This window comes from Aquila chrysaetos, chromosome 3 (assembly GCF_900496995.4).
Source record: "Aquila chrysaetos chrysaetos chromosome 3, bAquChr1.4, whole genome shotgun sequence".
Taxonomy (NCBI): Eukaryota; Metazoa; Chordata; class Aves; order Accipitriformes; family Accipitridae; genus Aquila; species Aquila chrysaetos.
In genome coordinates, this window is record NC_044006.1 from 6,029,355 (window position 1) to 6,052,061 (window position 22,707).

A 22,707-nucleotide genomic window follows, 5' to 3' on the forward strand; every position below is an offset into this window, starting at 1 on the left:
TTAACAAGATATATTTTAAATGAAGAGAACTTCTGTGTGCTAGCTGAGACTGGCATTCAGATGCTTGTCTTAAATCCTTCCCTCTCCAAACTTCAGCCCGGAAGGACATTCTGGACTGGTTTTTGCAGTGCGGTGTTGTTGCTCTCGGACATCCTACATTGATGAACTCTGTGTAGCTGTAGGCCTTGGAGTTGGGGGCGGGGAATGAATAATCAATACCTGGCTGGTTGATTTTTGCTTCTAATTTCAGGAGTCTTCTGTATTTTCTACTGCTGCAGTCACCCTTTTGGCAGTTCCAGACACTCACTAGCTGCTCCATCCTGTGCTCAACAACTTCTGCCAACTGCTGCAAAAGAATATCTGACCTCTTTTTCTCTGCAGGATTTTAGCTGATGCAGAAGTGGGGAGAATAAAACAGTCCCTGCACCCCCCGGTAAAGCCTACCCACATGCTTTGAGTTGGGGCACAAGGCACCTATGTAGTAAACTGGAAACACAAATTAAAACAGCCATATGGTCTTTTTATTACACATTACACTTATTAAACATGTAGATGGAGATCTATCTAGACTTTAACAAAGAAAACAGGAACATAAAATACAGGCAACTTCGGGTGCTTACCCAAGTTACTACTCTGTTTCTCTGCTGGTTGTCTTCCAAGTGAGTTTGTCATCCTAGTGGAAATCAAAAGTTGGGGCAAGAACAAAAATCTTTCCATAATCACTCTGGTGCATTACTTTCTGTGGTGGTCTCTGGTAAGTTCGTGTAGGCTGTTACATCACACATGCGGAGTGTACTTCTATGATGTCAGTTTATGCTGCCTGAATATTGTAATGTGTTTATGATACACAGGGGGATCTATACTTGGAGGGGCTTTAATGACACAAGGGGAATGTCTAGGGGTGTGAAGAATTACTACCAGGTCTAGACCCCTGTCCTTACAAAGATTGCAAGCTTTTTTGAAGAGGCAAGTCTCAAGAACTTTTCCTGGTCAGGAGCCACTTCATTGCCATGCCTTCCTTGCCCCTGCAGACCTTCAGTGTCCAGCTCCATCTAGCTGAAACTACTGAGATCTTTTCACTGCCTCAGTGCCAAAACGACTTGACTCTGAGGAAGCTTAAGTCCCATTTAGAGTTGTTGGCTGGGATCCCCCTTCATTTCCAGTGCCTTCAGTACCTGGATGAAGGTGAGCACCTGTAACCTCTGGGATTCTTGGAGGTTATTTGTAGTGTTTCTTTGCCTGCTAGTTATGGCTGTGTTTAGGTCCTGGATGAAGGTTAGGGTTCTGCTTTCCTCTTTTTACCGTACTGCACTTGGAATTCAGCTCTTAATGCTTCACTTTGCTTCCTACTCCTTAAAGATAATGATGTATTCAACAGGGTCTCTTCAGGTTAGAGACTGCAAGTGCTGACCTCTAAATTCCTGCTTAGCCTTGTCAACAGCCAATGCCAGTACCTGGCTGGTTCACCTCAGTCTAGAACAGCTCTAGCAAGGTTCTAGCAAGTTAGAATTGTGTGGAGCAGTGTTTTTTCCCATTACGTCAGCTGAATGTGTGGTGTTGGAATACTTGGCTTTGGAGGTAACAAGCAGAGATAGCCCTTGAAACTTGTTTAAACCTGCTATTTAAAATAACTCTCCCTATTACTTGCTTTCTCAGATCAAACAAACTTGGTGCTGTCTTTTTAGAATAATGACACCATGTGTGTATGGATTCACTCAAGTATGTTTCTCCTACAGTCTTGGTACTTCACATGTGAACTGCAGCTTTCTGTGGGTTACAACCATATTACCCAAGTACACTATATTGTAGCCTTTTCTAGGCTGGGAGCATATCTGTGTTTTCGTAGCTTCAGCACAATGGGACCGGAGTTGTCCTTGATGCATTATGACAGTAAAATCAGAGAACACCAGCATGGCTAAAAGAATTTGGTCACTGTCTAACCTTATTTTTTTTTTTTTTTTTTAAGCTGGTGATTGCCTTCTCTGAGGATATGTTGACTTGCTTTTCTTTTCAACTCCCTACAGCAGATCTGCCAGATGAGTCTACGTTTGAGGACAACGACATTGTCCCTGGTGGAAGAATTACAATGCGCATCTGGCGACAAGATGGCTGGGGGCATCTTGTGGCAGCTGCTGCAAAAGGAGATACTATGAAGGTTGATTTCATTATTTCTGTGAATGGGTGGGGTACTGTGTGTGGAAAAGCTAAAAGCCTATTGCTGAAGGTCTAAGTACTCATGTAAAGCAAGACTTCATAGAGCAAACAGTGGGGAAGTCTTTAACGGAAGAGACTTGCCATAGAAATGAAGTAGGTTAGTTGTACTGGCAACAGTTCACAATGAAAATGGTAATTTCAAGGGGGCTGGTAATCCAAAACCAAGGAGTCAATCCCTAATGCAGTCTGTTCAATTTAGAAATAAGACGACTTTTTGCTCTTACTAGTAAACAGCACATACACTCGGAGTGCAAGTTCTTTTCACTGTTCTATAAGTTTTTGTAGCACTGATGTGAGTATACTTTCAGATTACTTTTCTTGTCCCTGCTTATCCTGATGTCCAAAAAATTTTGCATTTTTTTATTCAGCTGCCTGCCATTTTACTCTTCTGATGTGTTCTCAGCCAAAGATACTTAATCCCAGTGTTTTTCATATAGATAGGAGAAATAATACATAGTATGTAAACAAGGCCTTTTTGTTGGTTATCTTAAAACATCATAGAAGATTGAGATTATCTGTTCTTGGGTATTATGGTGAGGCTGAATGACTTGTCTGTTATGAGAATCAGGGGCAGAAACTCTTTGTTTCACAGTCCATCCTCCTCTGACCATACTGACTCCAGACTAAGAATGGGACTTGATACGTGACAGTATCAAAATCAAGAGTCAGAAGACTTCCTGTCTCATCCACTTTATCTGCTGCTACCTTACGGACCATCTTGAGTCTGTGATCCTGTCAAGTCTGATTAGTAAGAAAGCTTTGATTTTTATAGAACAAATAGTTTCTGTGGTGCTTTGATCGAGAGCATGCTGCTTTCTTGATTTAGGACTGAAATGTTGTCTCAGCAGAAACACAAGGTACTCTAGCTGATTTGTACTGGAAACCTTCAGGCCTGAACAGATGTGTTCATGAAATATCCTTTGGCACCTTTCATAAAGAACCATTATCTCCATTGCCCTGGCCGAATTCCAACCTGGCTAATCACATTCTGTTCCTCTGCATTTCCCCAACCACTGCAAATGGATGCTGTGGGGTTCTTTGCTTCCTTTCCTTAACTGTTGTGTAGTGTTGCGGTTCATTGGCAAGCAGCTGTTCTGCCTCATGCCACAAATGGCTTGTGTTTTGCTGTTGGGCAAATTGTTAGTTTGGTTTTGTTTGGTTTTCCCATGTGTTTTGTGTTCCCTTTGTATTAAAGATTCTTCCTACTCAGTGTAGAGCAGGAAACAGAAGTATGTACCACAAAGACAAATGGTCTCCTTTGAAATGAAAGGTGTATTGGTATAAGAGCCTCACAAAAAGCTTGTTGACGCTGTTGATTTTCAAATTAATAAACCCCATCTTTTTAATAACTGTACAGCTGTTCTAATAATGTGCTTCCACTTACTAGATGAGAAAACCATGGTGCTTTGTGGAAGATGCAGCCCGACATGGAAACGGTTTCTCAGGAAGAACAGCAGCATGAGGCACCTGAAAATTGTTCCTAAGAGGCCTCTCAGCAACACTTTAGAACTGATGTGTTTGGGTTTATTACCAAAAAAAGCTCCTTCTGTGAAAGAATGCGATACAGGACTGTTCCTGAGGCAGCTTAGGTTTATGAGTTGCCTGCTGGAATTAAGGCCCGAAGTCTTGTCTACCTTCCTAAGGAACCTGGGCTTATGTGGCCAGTGCCCTCTGTCCTTTTTCCCAAAAGCTCAGGTCAGTTTCCAACAGGTTTAAGAGAAGGACAAGGATTGCAAAGAGAAACAATTTCTAGAAGATTTTGTGGTGCTTAATAACTATATAGGAAAGGAAACCCCCAATTAATGTTCCCTCCAAGGGATAACTACAAATAAATATAATTAGATAAAGAATCAAGATGGGGCTGAAGAATAAGAAACAAGCAGGTATTACTTAGCTGATCTTGGAGTGATTTATCCAGTGTGCAAGCATCCCGTAAGTACAGATATGAGACTTTGTTGATACCTAAAAAGAATCAGTCTACTCTTTTGAGACTAAAAGGTTTGTGTTTATTCTGCAGCTAGCCCATCTGGGAGTTACAGCGGACTTTGCGGGCACCATGCCATATGCAGAGTTACTGGGACCAGAGCAGAAAAAGGAATGGGTAGCTCACCGAGCTTTAGTGGCACTGTTTGTTGCCAGCCACAGAGGTCATGTTGAAACTGCCAAGTTTCTCCTGAGACATGGTAATATTCTTAGATAGAACAATTCTTCTCTGGTTGTACCTGCACAGCATACCACCTTCCTGCTTACCCAGGCCATAGAATTTTACCCAAATGGCCTCACATATTTTGTATTTGAGGTGGAGCATGTATGTATTCAGCACATCCAGTTCTGATGTAGACTTGGGAGACAAAAACTTCTGTTCTTGCTAAGTCTAATGACTTTTGGTGTTAGAGAAATTAATGTTGGAAAACAGGACTCTGATTATTTTTTTTTTTTTACTTCCCTCTTTCAGTCTCATTTATTTATTGCCACTTTCTTATTATGTAGAAATAATTCATTTTTATCAGTCCTGTGCAGTGCTTTATCAGCCACTGAAATGCAAGGAGAGTTGTAAGCACTAGTTCTATGCCTCTGACATTTGGGCTTTTTTGTTGCTTTGCAACTAAATAAGTCCTTTCCCCAGAAATCTGCATTTGCACAATGGACAGTCCTTTGGGTCGGCTGAGGTCACTTGATTGTCCTGAATGAAAGGACATTTGTTAATCACTTTTTATCATTGAAAGTGAGTGCTGAGGAGAAAATCCCACATTGTCTGACAGTGCTCCCTTCAATCCCTGTTCTTGAGCCTGGCCTCCTCAAAGTCTGTCCCTGTTAAAGGACATTGTCCTCTCCCAGCAAGTGAGAGCTCCCAGTGCAAAAATAATGGCAATGCCTAGCTGCAGCAAAGCTAGCAGTGTTCCCCTGAACGGAACAAAGCATATCCAGGTGTTCTGTGTGAGCTAAGGGTAGGAGCATTTGTTCACTAGGCAGGTTTGTTAATTCCACTGATTAGATGGGACTGAAACAAACTGCATCTGCCTTCAGAAAAAAATTGTGCATTGTGGCCCGCAGGTGGCATTACCTCCTTTCGTATGCCTTGTCACACTCTGACTGTGTGTGATTTCTTCTTTTCTTCTTTTTTTTTTTTTTTTTTTTTTTTGCAGGTGCGGATTTGCATTCCAAAACCCCCCTAGGAAGGACTGCCCTTCACGTCGCTGCTGTCGCAGGCCAGTGCGACTGCATCGAACTGCTCCTAAGCTATGGGGCAAAAGCTCTTGGCCCGGACAGCGAAGGACAAACGGCGGTGAGCCTTGCCCGCCTGTGGGGCCAGAAGCAGAGTGAACGCACCATAGTTCGCTTCCAGTGGAGGAAGAGATCCCTGGGTGCTGTGCCACCCTCTGGCGCTGTGAATCGGGCCTTGCAGCACATGTCTGGTCCCACGTCCTAAAATACATACGGACTAACTTGGTTCTGGCAAATTTCAAGGGACAGTCAGTAACTTTCCCAGAGACCCACGCTTCAGATATAGGTCACTGGGTGGGATTTGTAGGTTTCAGTTATGAAATAAGCTCATGTGCTGGTGATGCTGCAGCTAAGATGACAACTAACTTGACAGCACAGCTCTCAAACACACTTTTAATTTGTAGCTTAAGTATTTATAACGTTGTTTCCTAGCCAAACCAGCCATTTAGTTAACATGGGTTGTAGGAGAGCTTGAGCCTGTCTGCAAGTTCTCTCTGGAATGCTAGCAAGGATAATTTCCTAATAGTTGGCAACAGACCAGGGCGATACAGTTTAATGGGTATTTCAGGGGACTGGAAATCCCTAGATCTTTAATCCTGTTCTGACCCTGGCTGGCTTTATTGCCTCTGGCAGATCAGTTAAGGGTTATTTTGTAAGTAGGGCAGTTTGTCTGCCGTGGGAGAGTGCAGGCAAAGTTGATGCACATGTAAGTGGCTAATTATCATTGCCCAGTGCTTGCTTAGTGTCTCCCAACATTTTTAGCCTTGGGGCTTTGAAGGTTGGGGTTTCCTGAAGCCAGTGATGGAGTGAAGGGTCTTGCCCGTCTGCATTCAAAGTTTCTTAGTATCCCAGATTCCTTAGATACTTTAAAAATAAAAATACTACTTACGGTCTCTCTATGATCAGTAGAAGGAAGCTGAGCTTCTAGTCTGTTTCCTGAGGTGTTACTAAGATCTCAGTGCTCAATGTTGAGGAGTTTCTATTGTTTGGCTTGAAGAGACATTTTTCCAAAGAACTTGCCACTTAACTTTCAATTAACCACCGAAGAGGTGGTTCTCAGTGGGAGCTGAGCACTCCTAAGAACTTGGCCCACTGCCTTTTTGCTTGCAAAGCCCCATGCGTAGGGAGACTCTACAAATAACTAACCTGAGTTGTTCATGTTTCCTTGTGTCAGAGCATTTTCTTTAACTGATGCCAGGATTGCTACATAAATATCCAGGTAATTAGTGAATTTTGGTCTCAATGCTTTTTGTGTTCCAGATCAGTTCCTGGGAGTAGCCATATCCAGAATGTGATAAAAATCATGCAGCATTGTCTTTTATGAATAGGTGAAATGAGGATCAGAAAGATGCTGGCTGTGAACTTGGATACCTTTAGTTTATATCCCTTAAGGGAGAGATTGTGGCTAATGGTGTGGACTAAGAATTGACTTGAATGCTCCCAGCTTTGCTCTGTGTGCACTGAATGAATAGAGGCAAGTTACGTAGACCTAGTCCTGTAGGAAGGGCTGCAAAGCAGGACATCGTAGTACCCAAGCAAAGGTGCCCTATATTCCAGCAAAAAATCCATGGGATCTGAACAATGTTCCCATGTATGTTTCTTGTCAGATGGTCCCAGATAGAAATACGGAGTGTTGCTCAGGGTGAGCACAGTAAGTGTGATGTGGCAGGTATCCAGGCATGTGGCTGCCTAGTTCAGAGACAGATAGTTTAGTCTGTCCAGGGAATTGTTTCCCTGTGCTCACAATTCTCAGCTTCCTGGAAGTAAGTCCCTAAGCCTAGTTTCCATGTTAGTAAATTTAAAATACTAACCTGGAATACTTTAAAAATGCAGCTGCATCCCCGAAGCACTTGTCTGCCTCATTCAGGGTGCAGGGTTGGATGGATACCTAGTCTGAAAGCAGGGCTTTGAGCCTGCCTTGGATCTTCCCTGCCACCAGACTATGTGCTGTTCATAGAGCAGCGTGCGTGAACCAGGAATGGAGGCTGAGAAATAAAACACACAGATTCAGTCTCCAGACCGATCTAACAAAAGTATCCCTTCAATCACCCAAAGTTTACCAAAAAAGCTGTTTTACTCCTCTGTTGCTATTGTTTTCTTTTCCTTCAGTTTAAAAGGTCTCAACCTAAAGGGAAAAATCCCTAGTTGTTCTTTTGAATAGCCTGAAGTTACACAACAGAAGTTGCAGGAGTGGGGCAATCACCTCAGTCGGTGGGAGCAGGGCCTCCAGAGCGGTCTGCAGGACACGTGTGCCTTCTCCTCCCTAGGTCTGTGTTGTGTTCACCATTCCTCTATGAAAAATTGCTGTTTGCGTTTGAGCCGTATCTTCTGAGTTGCATCCAGTTGTGAAGATAATCTACCCAGAGTTTCAAAAGTAGTAGCCCTGTATTCCTTCTGAATTGGTATTTGTACTTAAAGTTTCTCAAATCTAAGATGATAAATACCTCTTATCTTTCAATTCCTTATTTTAATCAAGTAGCAAAGCAAGGTCCCGAACTTCAGGCTATGGGAAGTACCACTTCTGTACTGTGATTACAGAGGACACACAGTAATGCTTACGCATGCTGACATCAGTCTGAACAAATGAGCGCAGAATTCCTTTGGTTTGAGGGCACGCCTTCATGGTGTCATCTAAACAAAGTTCGCTCGAACAGGTTTTACACTGATGATTAATTCTAGTGACGTATATAGTTGTTTAATAACTGCTTTGGAGAATGAGAAGATCACAAATTTTATCGCAGTGATCAGTAGACAAGATAAAAAAAAGATGGTGCTTCTGGCATTTTGCTGAGCAGTCGAATATTGCAAGCAGGATTATACAGAAAAGTCCTTAGAAATCCTTTATTCTTTCTTCCTATTGTCTGTCTAGACTGTCTAATCTGTACCAAGCTTCTAGAAACGGGGAGAGGATTTGTAGTTGCTTTTAGACATTATGCAGCACGCTGTGTAGCTCTGGGAAAGAACAGTGAATGTCATATGGAGAGATCTGGGTGACCTCAGGAGAAGGATGCCAGGAATGGCAGGAAATGATGTACTGTGTGATTATGTAGTTAGGGACAAATATCAGGTATTTTTTGCTGGAAGCTGGAGACTCATCCATTGGAAAGAACAGAACAGAAGTCACCAATGTGTTGCAGCTGGGAAATGGATTGGTGTGCACCAATCTAAAATTGTATTGGGGCAAATTAGAAGAGAATTAATGTGTGGGTGAGACAAGCTCTGGAACAGCATGTGCTGTTTTGGGTAGGTGAGAAAGGTGAACTCAAGCTAGAAGAGACGCCTAAATTAACCAGAGGAAAGAGTTCCTTTTCCTGAGAGAGCCAGGAGAGCATGGCACAGCTGATAGAAAGGACCATGCAAGGATAGTGTTGCTCTTTATCTAAGACGATAAATGCCAGGGAGATAAATAAGCTATTTACACTGAAGGAAACTGCTGGGATAATAAAACCAGAAATCAGAATATGTTTCGCAGGTCTTGTTAGAGAGGAGTGGGGCAAAGAGACCTAACTAAACGTGTGTGCCTTTAAGAATGCTGTTGTGTGATAGAATGGTCTGGGAAACTGGACTGCATGGCAGCCATTGTTGAATGCTGATTTTATTTGTTATTTAAGGTTTCTATTCCAAAGAATAAAAATTGGATCTAGACAAAGCAGATAATGTTGCCTGTCTTAAAGTAACCAGCTATGCTGTAGTGTGCACCAGATAAAAACATCAGGGGAGACAGCAGGCTGAGATGCACAGCTCAGACAGAAATGTGACTGTTGAAGAGACTGAGGCTCTGGATTCTTGAAATCCATGCTCAGCTCTGTCGCTGCTTCGTATATGATCTTGAGAACTTGATTTCTGTCTTGTATAGTATCAGGAATCCTTGCAAATGTTGTTTCTCTATTGCATTGGTGTGCAAAAGTCTGTTTCTAGAAGGGAAGCTGTAATAACTTTTTCAAAGAAAGGAAACAGGCAAGCAAAAGATTTGTGCATTTTGCATTGCAACCATTACTTTATCTTCTCTATGCTACAGCACAGGCAAAGGATCAGTCTCCAGAAGACTTTAGCAAGGACTTGTTAATGAACTCTGGGTTCCTCAGAAAAGAAACAGGGAGATCATTATGGAGAAGAAAATGGACTAAAAATGCCTTGAGTCTAATTATGCCCAGGGCAGGACAAACGTCACAACTGTCTCCTAATATTAAGAAATCCAAAACAACTCTTTTGGAAGGACTGTGGTTCCCCTGGATGCAAAAGGCAGTAACTTAAATAAAGATGACAAGCACAGGAATAATTCATCACACTTTCTTATCATTACCAGCTCACCCCCTTTCTTTGCCTGGGCAGACTCCCAGTATTGCTCACAGCCGTCACGCTGACTGCTGTTCCCCCAGAGCCTTGAGAAAGCTAAGGCTCAGCAAGCCTGAAACAGTGACTGCTGCTATTTAGGGATAGTCACTGTAGCCAGGTGAGCCTTGGGTCTCTCTGAACTGTCACCTTTCATACTTTCAAACATCAGTGAAATGTTTCCCAAATGTTTCCCATTCTCTAGAAATGTTTCTAATTTCACCTGAGTTACACCCCAAACTTGCTTATGTTTACTTTGTCCCTCTGAGCTCCTCCCATGTGGATGCTGCAGAAGAAAAAGGCTTGGTGCTGTTGCCAAAACTGAGATACTATGAGGATGTGTCTAGTGGTGAATGGATGCATCTGTAAGGAAGTAGAAGCATAGCAGAGTGTATGTTGCAGCATTAATTTTCAAGTGTCTTGCTGCTTCAATATACCAAGGGCCCCAGCTGAATGAATAATGTGTCTCCCTGTATAGTAGTGTGGATCTCACCCACTGGACCAAGAGCTGTGCTTTGCTTTAGGCAGCAGACAAGCCTCGCCCTCTGCTCCCAGTTCATAGTCCTGAAACTTATTTGGTATTAAAGTTTCTTTCAATGAAGACAGAGAGGTCATTTCTTTTAAAATGTGCTATTTATCAATGGAACTTCTATATCTGTGGGGTATCCAGACTCAGGCAACACCTGAGTAGAGTTTTCTGCTCATGTGTTTTATCAACACTCCGGGAAGCCTAACACCACTGTTGATCTTGTCTTACTTGTGAAATATAGCCTACAGCAGACCTCCCAATGGAAACTGAATATTGAAACTTGAGAGCAAAGACCTGTCATTACTTTGGCATTGCACAAATAACTTGTTAGCTCAGTGAATTTTTAAATAGAAAAAAAGAGCAAGCTGCTTGTTATACCTGTTCCATATTTATCAATAGACAACAGTAGTGCAGAAGACTGTGGCAATCATTACATTCATTTCTTAAAGTGAATCAAATGAAGAGAAATTGTTAAATGTCAGAGTACAATATAGCTTATAAAACCCAACAGACATCAGGAAACTTGTACTGATTGGGCTCTTAGATGTTGTTTTCCTCTTGCTTAGGAAAGAGAATTGTAGTCAGCTTGCAATCTTCCTGACATTGTTCATGAAGGAAGCAGACAAAAAGTACCAATGAAACAGAAGAGCTGCAATTTAGTTAATTTTATGCAAAACACAATCAGCATTCAAACTGGGAGTTACCAAGCAGAAATGTATTGATAGAGAAGCCAAAATATTCTCTGTGCGTAAATGGTGAAATATTAAAACAAAATTTCAAAGAGACTCCTGGAACTTATGTAACTATAGGCCAGAGAAGATGCAAGGGTGAAGTTTGACACTATCAAAGTCAAGAGGAGTTCAGAGAGGCCGTGATTTAATGCCCGACACCCTAGGCCATGCCCCTATATGGTATGAACCAGGGCAGCTCTGGTGTAACAGACCTTCTATCATGAGGAAAAATAGAAACAACTTTTTCAGAAGAGTGATTAGAAGAGAGGGGGATTGCTTATAAAAGATAGTTGCAAAGGATCTGTGCTAGGGAGAGGATGGACAGGGAAGAGCAATAAGGAGGTAGTAAAGGACAGAGAGAAATGGAAAGAACTGCAGATCAGCTGGGGAATGTAATTATGAAGGTGACAGCTATGCAGGCATCTGCTTTCTAGTCCTGGAGACCCCCAGTTGATGATGGTGGACATTGATGTCCCATTTTGCATTTTACTTAGCATGATAGACTCCTGTTAGCATTGTAGTTAACCAAGCAGACACAAAATATTTTTGTACAGAACAACATGCACTCTTCTTCCCCAAACTTCATGCACCCCACTGAAATTTTCTGATTAATCCTTGTGCCTCAAATCCCTGGAGGCTCCAGTCCAGTGTGCATAGTCTACCTCTGTCTACAGGACAATCTCTGTCTATAGTAGGACCTGTGTATGCATGCTTTCTCTGCCTTCATTTTTTGAATTTGCAGTGTTCCTTGTGTTGTAACCACTAAGTGTGTTCAAAGGCAACCATAAGTTGGTCATGAACTGTGTCTGAGGATCATGCTGACCATTAACATTTAAAAAGGATAGCGGTTTGCAGAGGGAAGCCAAAAGCTATTCACTTTCTACTATGTTTCCAGCATCCCGTTTAGGTTGGTTTAATGCCTAACCTAGGCTGCAATTGAGGTTAGTGCTTTGGTTTTCCTTCAAGTTCCAGTTCTCCATACACTGTTCTGTTTGCAACGTTTGCTTGACGTGACTGTCTGGTATGGTTTGATGGTGTTTTGCTAGAATTCCTGTGTGTACAGAAGCTAATAAAGGAACTGTCAACTCAGAAAGCCTATCTTAAAATATGGTCCTACTGGCTTGGGAAAAGAAATGCAGAAATCCCTTGCCTAAGCCTCTTCCGTGGAATTTGTGACGCTATTTCAATTCCTTTGGTTTCCAGTAACCAAACAACCATTGGGGTCAAGCGAAAGTCAAGGTATAAAAATTCATTGCTATTAGCCTCCTTACCTATAAGCTGGCCATATGTTAGAGGAATGATCTGGACTATAGTAGTTGTCTTATATCTCTTGATGAGTGTTTGTATGTATAATTCAAATGTGTGCGTGTGTTTGAATTCCAGCTTGTATTGATTGAATTGGTCTCTGATAATAAACAATATAAATAAATCAGATGGGAGTTAAAGCATTGATGTGCTGTATGGGGGGGGGGGGGGAATTAAATTCAGTGCAGTGACCTTGAGCAGAATGTAATTTCAAAAGTGCCTTAAATATGCTGATGACATAAAATAAGGCTGAGGAAGTTGGAGGGGCAGGAGGGTAGGGGACAGAGGAACAAAACAAACTCATTCAAAATGATTTGGATTTATCAGGATTACAGGCAGATAAGTGGCTTATGCAGTTTATTGTAGGGAAGTGTGAGGTAATGAGGCCAGGGACCAAAAGCAATCAGACTCCAGTCGGAGTGAGAGCAGTGTGGAATACAGATCAGAGCATGGCGAAAAGGACATACGCAGCACTGGGGGAAGTCGCGTCTAAGGTGAATAGCTGTCTTGATGCCTCTCTTGTTACAGAGCTCAGCTCTACAGCTGTGCTTACCACGTGGCTGAGAAATGGCTGGTCCTGCTAAAGAGGCTCCTGTTCAGCATTGTCAATCCATGAACTGGCTTGTAAATGAGGGCTGGGTTTAAAATCATCTTTCTCTTTGAAGATCTCCAGATACAGTTGTACCTCTTTCTGGGAGCAAACCAAGTCAGGCAAAAAGGAAGATGGAGGGAATATAGCCATGACAACGTGAATTAGAGGGACAGAGTCAGGCCTTATCTATTGGTGTAAAAACATGCAGGAATTGTTTCATGCTGGTTTGACCAAGCAAAAACCCTTCAGAAGCTCTAAGAAGTGTGCCTGTTAGTTGCAGATGAAAAGAGGAGAACCCAGCTTTTGATGTCAGAGGAAACATGATCTGTAACTGAGCTGCCTAATAGTCCATTACACTGACTTTATAGACTAGAAAAATAAAAAAATGTGTTGTTTTGGACTAATGAGCACCCTGCTGGATCACAGTAAAGCAAAGAGGAATTGGTGAATCTTTCCAGTTGGCTAATCTGGAGGTAGATTCCATGGTTTTGAAAGTACTTGTTTTCTTCTGTTTTTTTTTCCTCCTTTTTAGTTCTAATGTCTATTTTCATTTTTCAAATGTTTCATTTGCCCCCTAAATAGTAAGTTTTAAATTTTTCTCAGTTGTGGCCAAGTAGCTTTTGAAACCCAATCAAAGGCAGAAACAATAAAAGGAGAGCTTTCTGCATTGAAGTCTGTTGAAGTCCTCGCAGCTTTCTTCACTCTGTTAGATAACATATTAACCACCCCTGTTTAAAAGTGCTTTCTCAAACTTGACCCATATCTCTAAACATCATTTTTACACTTATTTTTCACAGAAAAAATTACATATTTGAAAATATAATCTTCCTGTCTTACCTTTTACTGCCTCAATTTCATTTATGTCCAGACAGATTCCTAACAGTTGATAATTTCCAGTATCTTAATATCTAGGGTATATCAATAACACACAGACTTCTCTTTTTCTTTGAGTCTTTCCTGCCTGGTGCTGCATTAGATGGAAATCCATTTTTGTCTAGTAGCCATAGCTGCATGTGTTATGTTTGCAGTAGTTGAGTAAGGCAGTGAGGAGCTACAGGGAAAATTGAACTGGGAAGGACAGAGGCTAAGGCAAACCACAAATGATAACTTGATCTCATACCCTAATCCTTATGTCATATCAGAATTGAGTCTTGAATGGGGAGTGATGAAAGAATCCTTGGGGAAATAAGAGGTGCACTTGGAATTTTTCCTCTTCTGAATCTCTTCAGGCTTTTGTGGCCTCTGGTTAACAGTCTAGTGTCCCTGCCTGGGATACTGGAAGCATGCTGGAAGTGCTTTGAGATGTGCTGTACCCCCACCCAGAGACGTACATCTTCCTTTGATTACTTATGTTGTTGTAATAATAACAATGAAAGAAAGATGACCTCCATGTACTTGTACTCCATGTTTCTGTTATCCATTGGCTCTCCATGGCAAATGGTCACTGTTAGTTAGAATCTGCATCCTTGGAGTTCTGTTGTCAGTTTGGCCTGTTGTCACACACTTTGCTAATACCCTCTAGTAATTTTATTTCTTATTCACATGAACACTTAATGTCCTTAGTCATTAGACTGAAAAATGTTAACCTTGTCATAGTTAGTGACTGGAAGCAGAAAAGTCCATTTAATTCTCAGGGGAATGAATTCTAATTTTCTGCTTGTCAGAAAGTGACATTTTACATATTTTTCTCTTTTTTTCCACCAGTTTAGTGCTAAATTTAAATATGTGTGTCATAGGAATAGACCTTTTGTCTGTGCTAAACACCCCAAAAGCCTTGGCGGGTATCCAACGTATGAGACTCTTGACCAATAGCTGCTGGTAGAGCTCATTTCATGCACTGAAGAGAATGGGAGGTGAGAATGAAAAGTTGGAGATAAGAGGTCATTGCAGAGGGCACATTAGCATTGCACGTCAGAATGCATATTTTTTCCCCTAGAAAATACAGATGAAAAGCAGCTCATCTGGAATAAAATATCCAATGAAGAAACAAATTATGTTAATCAAGCAAGCTAGTACTAATATTTGTCATTTAGATGTGACACCTTCTATTTAATTTCACAAACTACTGGGAGCCTTTGAAAAACGTACTGGTTGGAAGGCAAGTTGTCTGCAGATACTGAGTTCACTGTTCTATGAAAGGGAATAACTTGTGTCTTGAAAAATAGATGGCATTTACAGCAAAGAGAAATAATCCTCCCACAGATTACAGCTGTTCACTGCATTGTTGTGCTGGTGGTCTTATCTCATCAGTGGATATTTTATAAGGTTCTTTTTTTTTTTTTTAATACATTTCCATAAGGCTGTTCTGAGGAGGACATTGTGTGCTGGGAGCTGGATGTATTTTGAGAAAGATGCACCACTACAAAGAACTCTGAGTCTAAATTGTAAAGATGGATGAAGTAAAAATGAGGGATGGTTATTTTGCTTTTTACAGATGGGAACTGAAGCAGGGGAGAACGACTGTTGTGGCCAAAGTCACCCTGGGAGTCCGTTGAATTGCATCCTGATCTTTGAAGTTCAGTTCCAGTATCTTTACCATATATTGTCTTTCTGTTCCCTCGCTGCTGAATGTAGATTTAATATGCACATGTGTAATGAGCCAAACATGTTCTGCATATGTTTAGCCAAATTCTGACCTTAGGGACATGAGGCAAGCTCTCCCTGATCTAGTTAGGACTGCTTTCATGGCTGGGCTCAACCCAAAGAGTGCAAAACAGTGTTGGCATTTAGTTTATGAAACTAAAGCCCCTCCTGGGCTTGAAGTTCAATTCATCTGTCTGTTTGGTGTTTTAACAAACTCAGGCTTCTCTGTGAGTTCTGGAGAAGAGATAGCAGGCCAGTGGGTAATAAACTGCATGGCTGATTGTCTGACCTCTTGTATTGTCTGCGCACCAGATGCTGATTAATGATTAGCATGTAACAAATTAATAAATCAATACCACAAACAAATAAACCATCCATTACAGTGGCCTGTCAAGTCTCTCTCTCCTCTCTTAGAGGAGTGTAAAAGCTGCAGGCATTACATTCTTCACTGTACGTAAATGCCTCTGGACTATATGGTATCCTGATACCTTGCAGATATGACGTACAGATGAGATTAATTATATTCCATAGGTAATTTGATATGTGCTGAAAAAAAATAATTGAAGCTTTATGCTTAGTTTTGTTCTATGCAGATGTTCTTGAAGGGAAGGGTGAGTGGTCAGCACAGTAAATGTGGGCTCAGGAGGAACAAGTTTAATATGCTGTCTTCCTGTACAGCCCTGGCATCTTGCCTTGAAGGGGTTATCCACACTGACTAATTTCAGACAACTACCTTTGAAGTCTAAAGATAAGACCTTATTGCCCAAGCTCTCTCTGTAGCTTTGTGGAGAAAGCAAGGATCCTGTAGTGCACCATTTAAAGGTCTGAATTTGGACTCCAGTCCTGAATAGTGATCAGAGAAGTTTAAAATTAATCCATGTGAAATATCAAACATCACTGATGCTGGCTCAGAGAAACTAAGGTCAAGCAACAAGTTGAGTTACTGTGTTGTTATCAACAAGCTGTTCGAAGCGCAAAAACTTTTGTGCATCTGGCCTTATTTTTCAGAATTTAAAGGTGTTACGATACATCATGGCATACAGCTAATTAATGCCTCTGTAACAATGAAAGATTCAGACAGAATTCAGAGGTGGTTTCTGAATCTGTACAAACACCTCCAAATCCAGAACAGGACAGGGGAGTAAATAAATTCCTGATTGGCCTGACTGGTTCTTCCATTCTAATTACATAGGAAGTGTGTGTGTGTACTTCTGTGCAGTTCTTTGGGCATGATTTGTATATTCTAATAAATAACAAGTATATATGTGCATAATTAGAAGGGACAATAAAGAAAAGCAGTTGATGAAATTGAATTATGCATAATAAAGCTGTAATTTTATAGAGAAGTCTGTAGTCATCAGGAGAGAAAGCGAAGCTTGCTTGTTTTATTAGTGTTGTGAGAGACCTGAGCTGGAACTACAGTCTTATAAGCTTTAATATTTTATGATGTCTCATTGTATTACAAAGAACTTATTTTCTAACTCTTTATTTCACCCATTTATGGGCCTTTCCTAAAGCAGCATATCCTGTTTTGCACTCTAATCTTACTGGCTTCCTATCCTTTTTATGCTATTCTGGCTCTGCAGGCCCTGGGTCAACTGTTGTCTAGGCTTAATTTAAGGAGCATTTGTGATTAAATACGGCTGTAAATCTATTCTCTGCATTTTGGACAGATATGAGCCTGCCTCACATGGCAACCTGACTAGAGGGTCTGGGAGTCAGCTGAAGTCTAAATTCAGAACCGTTTCTTAGTAGCACAGACCTGGGGAGGTTCACCATGCAGTCCAGCACTGCCAAATAGTACGTCTGACGTATTTTATGTCAGGTATCCAAAACCCACCAGGTTTAGGTGAGACCAGATGAACAAAACAACCTTTTGGAACCTGAGATATAGGACAAACTCTGCAAACTGGCTGTCAGCTGGCCTTATGGGGACCATTCAGTAGGCATAGACTTACAAGGCAACAGTGTGTATTTATCTACTTTTTCACATTAAAAAACGTGAAAATCATCAGTACAGAGCCCTTCTTCATAACGGAAAGAGGTTTGGCTCGGTAGGTTTGAAGACCCTTTCTCATATTTGGATGCTTTTATCACATTGATGACTACTATCTGCATGTGCATTATTCAGCTCCAAAACAACTATAGCAACACTGCCAAATATACACATGAAATGAATATAAAATACATTCCAAACAATTGTAGTATTTATGTAATTTGGTGTCTTCTGTGTTCCACAAAACCTCAACAGATTGTTAACTCCCGCAGAACCAGTAAGCTGATAGGTGCACACAGCAGTATAGAGTCTGGCTCCCCAGCAGAAAACAGTATGAGCAGAATGAGCCTGGTAATGCCTGTCACTATTGACAGTTAATGACTGATTAGCAATGACTCCAACAGTGCAAATGAAAGGAGAATTAAAAGCAGATTCAGGCAATGCTTTCTCCTTCTTGAGTCCTTTAAGTGTAAAATAACTGCACAAATGCATGAGGGACATTTTAATAGTGATTTGCTGAATATGAAGAAGATTGTTCCCTCTCAAGTTAAATAGCATTGACCCAAGGTGAAGGAGTTAGTCTCAAACTGTCCATTGCTATCGGCTATTCCATTACAATGCTTATTTTCTCAGCACTCCTACCTTAAACAAATAGAAGGACAAAGAAACGTGGTGAAAAACCTGTTTTGGTCAGAACTATGGTGAGACTTGGTTAAACTTTTCTCATTTGCATGTAAGTAACTCAAATTATTAAGGACATAGCTTCTAGGAGAACAAAAGCATCAGCAGTGCTCCTTGAGAGCCAAGTTATTGTCTAGCTTGCACTGCAATGTTCTTCCTTGACCCTGGCACTGTGTCCTGGTCAGAGCTGGCTCAAGACCCCCCAGAAGTGTAGGCTAAAGTGGATTTTCCTACCTTAAAGATTCAGGGCCCATTTCCTGGTGCTCTGCGCTGCAGTAAAAGAGCAGGAGGTGTCAGAGTTCTCCCTCCTCCCAGTCCCTGACCCAGCGACCCAGCAGCACCACTGCTCATACACCCTCATTTTTCCTGTGACAGAAGCAGCACAGCCAGCCTGACTTCTCAGGACTTGCACTTAAGCAAGAAGGGCTGTTTTGTTGCCCCTAAGGATGCGTTGCCACAGAGAACTCCCAACTTTGCCTGTGACTACAGCCAAGAAGGAAATGAGGTGGGGGACAACATATCTCTGCTCAAGTGAACCAATAAACAGTGTCCCTCTACGCCTTCTCTCCAGCCTGTCAGCTGTATCTTGGCTTCTACTAAGAGACTGTAAATATGTAGGTTTTGTTCATTAAGCAAGTATAATGCTAAGATGGAAGCTGTAATGCACATGATGGGGAGCACGAGAAATTACTACAGCTTTCATTTAAACAAAGGACATGACCACACTCTGGCAGCAAGACCATAATGGCTGCTTGATTTTTCCAGACGGGGACTGTAGCTCACTGGGTTTTTTTGGGCTCTTGCTTTGTTTTTGTTTTTGCTCCAGCTTTTAAGGATGAGAATGTTGTGTCTGACGCATGTCAGCAAGCGAAGGAGATTCACTAGCATAGCTGGGTTCATCTTGCTCCCCGGTGAGGAATAAAAGCATTAACCGTCTCTCACTTCAGGAGGAGAAGGGGGGGCTGTTTTCAGCCTGCAAGAAGTGAGAAGGCATTGTCAGGTTTAGGTCAGGCTGGAGCACAGGGCTGTGTGGCACTCTCAGCAGGACAGATTAGCTGGGTGTCACACGGCAGCCTGGAGGCATCATTCGGAAAAAGCAAGAGACAGAAGTGTGTGTGTGCAGGGTGTGGGGGGGTAAAGGCTGCCATGTCTTGTTTTGGTGCAAGGCTGTTCTCTACAGCAATGATCTTTCTGGAATGCAGACTCAGAAAAATGGATCGAATAAAGAGCCTTTATCAAGGAAGCAGAGAGAGAAAATGGCCACTTCTATACTCCCTATATTAGAACTCTAAATAATGCTGTTACTGGAGCTGCTAAAGACATTTTTTAACAGGAGTCCTGCATTTAATCCCAATCTGGTACCTGCAAGGCCTGATCCTGCAGTCAATTGCACCCAGTGAAGCTGGTGTCAGCAGAGCCACCTGACTGAAAAGGACAGGGGGCAAGAATGAAGATTCTTTCTGTTCTATTTCTTCATGGTTGCGTCTGGTTTTGTGCTTTGAAGTTCTCAGGTTTATTTCAATCTTTAGTGAATCTTCAGTTTATTTCATTTCTTTAGTGAAGCAGATAAAGCATGGAGGGGGGAAATATGAGGGAAAGGGCCAAATTCAAAGTTGAGTCAAACTTGGGCAACATATGCAACCTGCGACCACTAGGTGTAACTTACATTAATAAAAACACATTGTGCTGACTAATCACTTCAAAATTTCAGCCAGATTTCAACACAGCTATGTAACTGCAGCATGCACCTCACCTAAAACAGGATGCATAAAGTTATCGCATGATAAAGAAATGCTAGAGTTTGGAATAGAGACCTAGTGAGCTGCCTCACAGTAAAAATGGTAAAACTGCATCTCCATTATTACAATTCATTTCCTGGACTCCAGGTTTACTGATGTAATCCCTTCTCTCCATTCCAAAACAATTAAATGAATAAATACAGACTAAAACAGGACCTTGCCCCATTACTGCAGTAAGTGTGCAATGGACATTGAATGGCAATAGATTTAAGGTCCTTTGACTTAGAGTGAATTCAGAGCAAGCCTTAGCAACTTCGGTTGGGTAAACTTAGTTTTTGCCTGTGTCTGATCTGAAGTTTGGATAGGCATTCAAGTATTCAAAGGTTTGGGTGCCATAGGGCTTTAGGTATGCTTCAATATGGTTTGTAGTACAACACTGAAAATGCCTGAGGAATACGGAAGGAACCCTGGGATGCTGCTGTCTTCTGGGTCTTATAGAGAGATAGGAAAATAGGACAGGAAGGACTTTCGAACGATCTTCCATTTTAGCCCTTTGCCTGTGGCAGCATCAGCTTACACCTGTACCATGTAATAGCTTTATGCTGATTATTTTTAAAAGTAAACCTAGTATTTGAAATGTATTTATTTATTTATTATGGATAATTTAAAATTGTGACGAAATGAAGCAAAAACTTGGTCAAAGTTTTCTTAGTTTGTTACCAGGATATTAAGAACTTAATATTTACTGAAATAAAAAAAGAAATGCACCGCTCTTGCGTGAAACATGGTTACCTTTTTCTTAGCTATCATTAAAATCCTGAGCTTTTTGTTACTGACAAAAGTCAGGAGTAATAAACTTAAATGATATAAAAGGTATGACAGGTAATTATTCTCAGAGATACTCTCTAAAAAAGATACTTTAATGTATTGTACTATAATGTACCTAGCACATCTCTTCCATAAATGTAACCTCTATTATGCATTTTCAAAGAGTAGGAAGTGTGCTTATTCTAAGCTTAGATTTTTCATATGCTCTTGTCTCTTAAAAAAGAAAACAAAAGCACCAAGAAGTAACAACCCACCTTTGATCTATAATTTCCTGTGCTGTTGCTAAACACATAGTGAATTTTTTGTACTTTTAAGAAGGTTTACTAAGGCTGTGTAATGTTACTTTTGAGATCAATGTACTGATTTAAGAATAACGAAAACATTAAAGGATGGAAAAATCTTACACTGGGGATCAGACATAATGATGTTCTGAAGAATACGTTGCCTCGTGTCCAGCTAGAACTTTGCATGGTAAATACAGCTGCATTTGCTTAAACGATAAGGAATTAAATTAACCTGCTACACTTACTTTTATACTTATCAGATGGTCTGACCCCATCTCATCCTCCTTCTCTAAACATCTGGTGAACTGCCTCCTGAAATGCTGGGATGCTGTACATAACCTACAGTGTTGCAGGGTGGCCATCTGAAGTCATAGCGGTTCGTGGATGGTGCAGAGAGGGAAATGCAGATGCTTCAGAACACTTTTCATGAACACAACCTCCAGTTTCTCTGCAAGCCTTGTGCTAGATGTCCAGTGGCTTACCACCATCCTGGGATGGTTTTGGACATTTCATACTCTGTCAGAGCCTGTAAAACCCACTGCTCAGACTGATAAGTGTGTCTTACTTCAAAGGTGGCAACACTACATCTTTCTGTACTGAGATGAAAAGCTGCCCTGTGGTACTCTTCAGGTTATACCAGAGAATTTCCAGTTGAAAACCCTACTGGAAACAAATCCACCACTGAGGCATACAGGAAGGAGCATTCTTTTAATCTCTTTCAACTGTTTTCCATGTAACAGAGCAAGTCTTGAGATATGTGTGAGCAGCCTGAAACCCTAAGGTCAAAATTATCTCCAATTCATCTGAGGAAAATAATGACCCTTACCAGCGTTTTGCTTCACTGGTGCAATATGAATCAGATTTGTGTTGTTTTTACAAAGTTTCTGGGTTTGTTTTGAATTTATTTCTCAATACTGCTGGTCCTTTCTATGTACGATAGAGCGGACTGAAGGGGCAATATTTTGTTCACTGGCAACCTGATCAGTTTCACAACACAATGCTATCCAGTACAGTTACATTTATTACACTATGGCCCTATGAAATGGTTTGACATGCTTTCAACTAGTTAAATAACAACTTGATGGGATGTGAAAACCACAGGAGTCAGGAAGAAGGTAATAGCTGTGAGTGGGCCTTATCTGTCTTGCTACGCTGACACTTACAGTTTGAAGGGGAACTAAATACAACACATTTAGGAACCTAAGGCAAAGAGTGACCTGGGTTGGGCTTCACATGGGAGTAGAGATTTCTGGTCTGGTTGCCAATGACTATGTTAGACTAGTGTTTGTCGCTTTGGTACTCTAGAATGTGGAAGAAACCATAAAGAATCCTTCACTAAAGGCGGAAATGATATGTGTGTATGGGGAGCCTTAGGTCTCTGAAAAGAAAAAAAACACAAATCTACCTCTGTTTTGTAATGCAAACGATCTCAAAATTGAAGTTACTTCAGGCTGACAGAGTAGCCAATAGCAGGAACTGGAGATAGTAATTTTTGCACAAGCTTAGGACAGCAGTGGGTATCCATTAGGATAGTCACAGCATGTAACTTTGTAGAAATGTCTCATGCAGAATAGTGATTAGATTTATTCTCTCAGCGGCCACCTTTTACGGTAGCTAGATCAATTGGCTACGCACATGCTGTGGTTGCTTTTCATTGTGCTTCTTTCA

The 22,707-nt window shown here is 41.3% G+C and overlaps 1 protein-coding gene across 5 annotated transcripts; it reads left to right on the forward strand.

Moving 5' to 3' along the window:
- Nucleotides 1-30: 30 nt before the first annotated feature.
- Nucleotides 31-21,279, forward strand: ANKRD60 (ankyrin repeat domain 60). Of its 5 annotated transcripts, none has more exons than XM_041122747.1 (5): nt 31-1,185; nt 2,025-2,155; nt 4,232-4,397; nt 5,361-5,500; nt 15,363-21,279. In XM_041122747.1, the coding sequence occupies exons 1-5, from the start codon at nt 1,011-1,013 to the stop codon at nt 15,561-15,563; spliced, it is 813 nt and encodes a 270-aa protein (XP_040978681.1). In that variant the 5' UTR covers nt 31-1,010; the 3' UTR covers nt 15,564-21,279. The 5 variants fall into 5 exon arrangements, with proteins under 5 accessions (XP_040978681.1, XP_029866358.2, XP_029866357.1 ...); XM_030010498.2 differs by having other exon boundaries at nt 2,028-2,155; XM_030010497.1 differs by lacking the exon at nt 15,363-21,279 and having other exon boundaries at nt 5,361-7,437.
- The last annotated feature ends 1,428 nt before the right edge of the window (nt 21,280-22,707 follow it).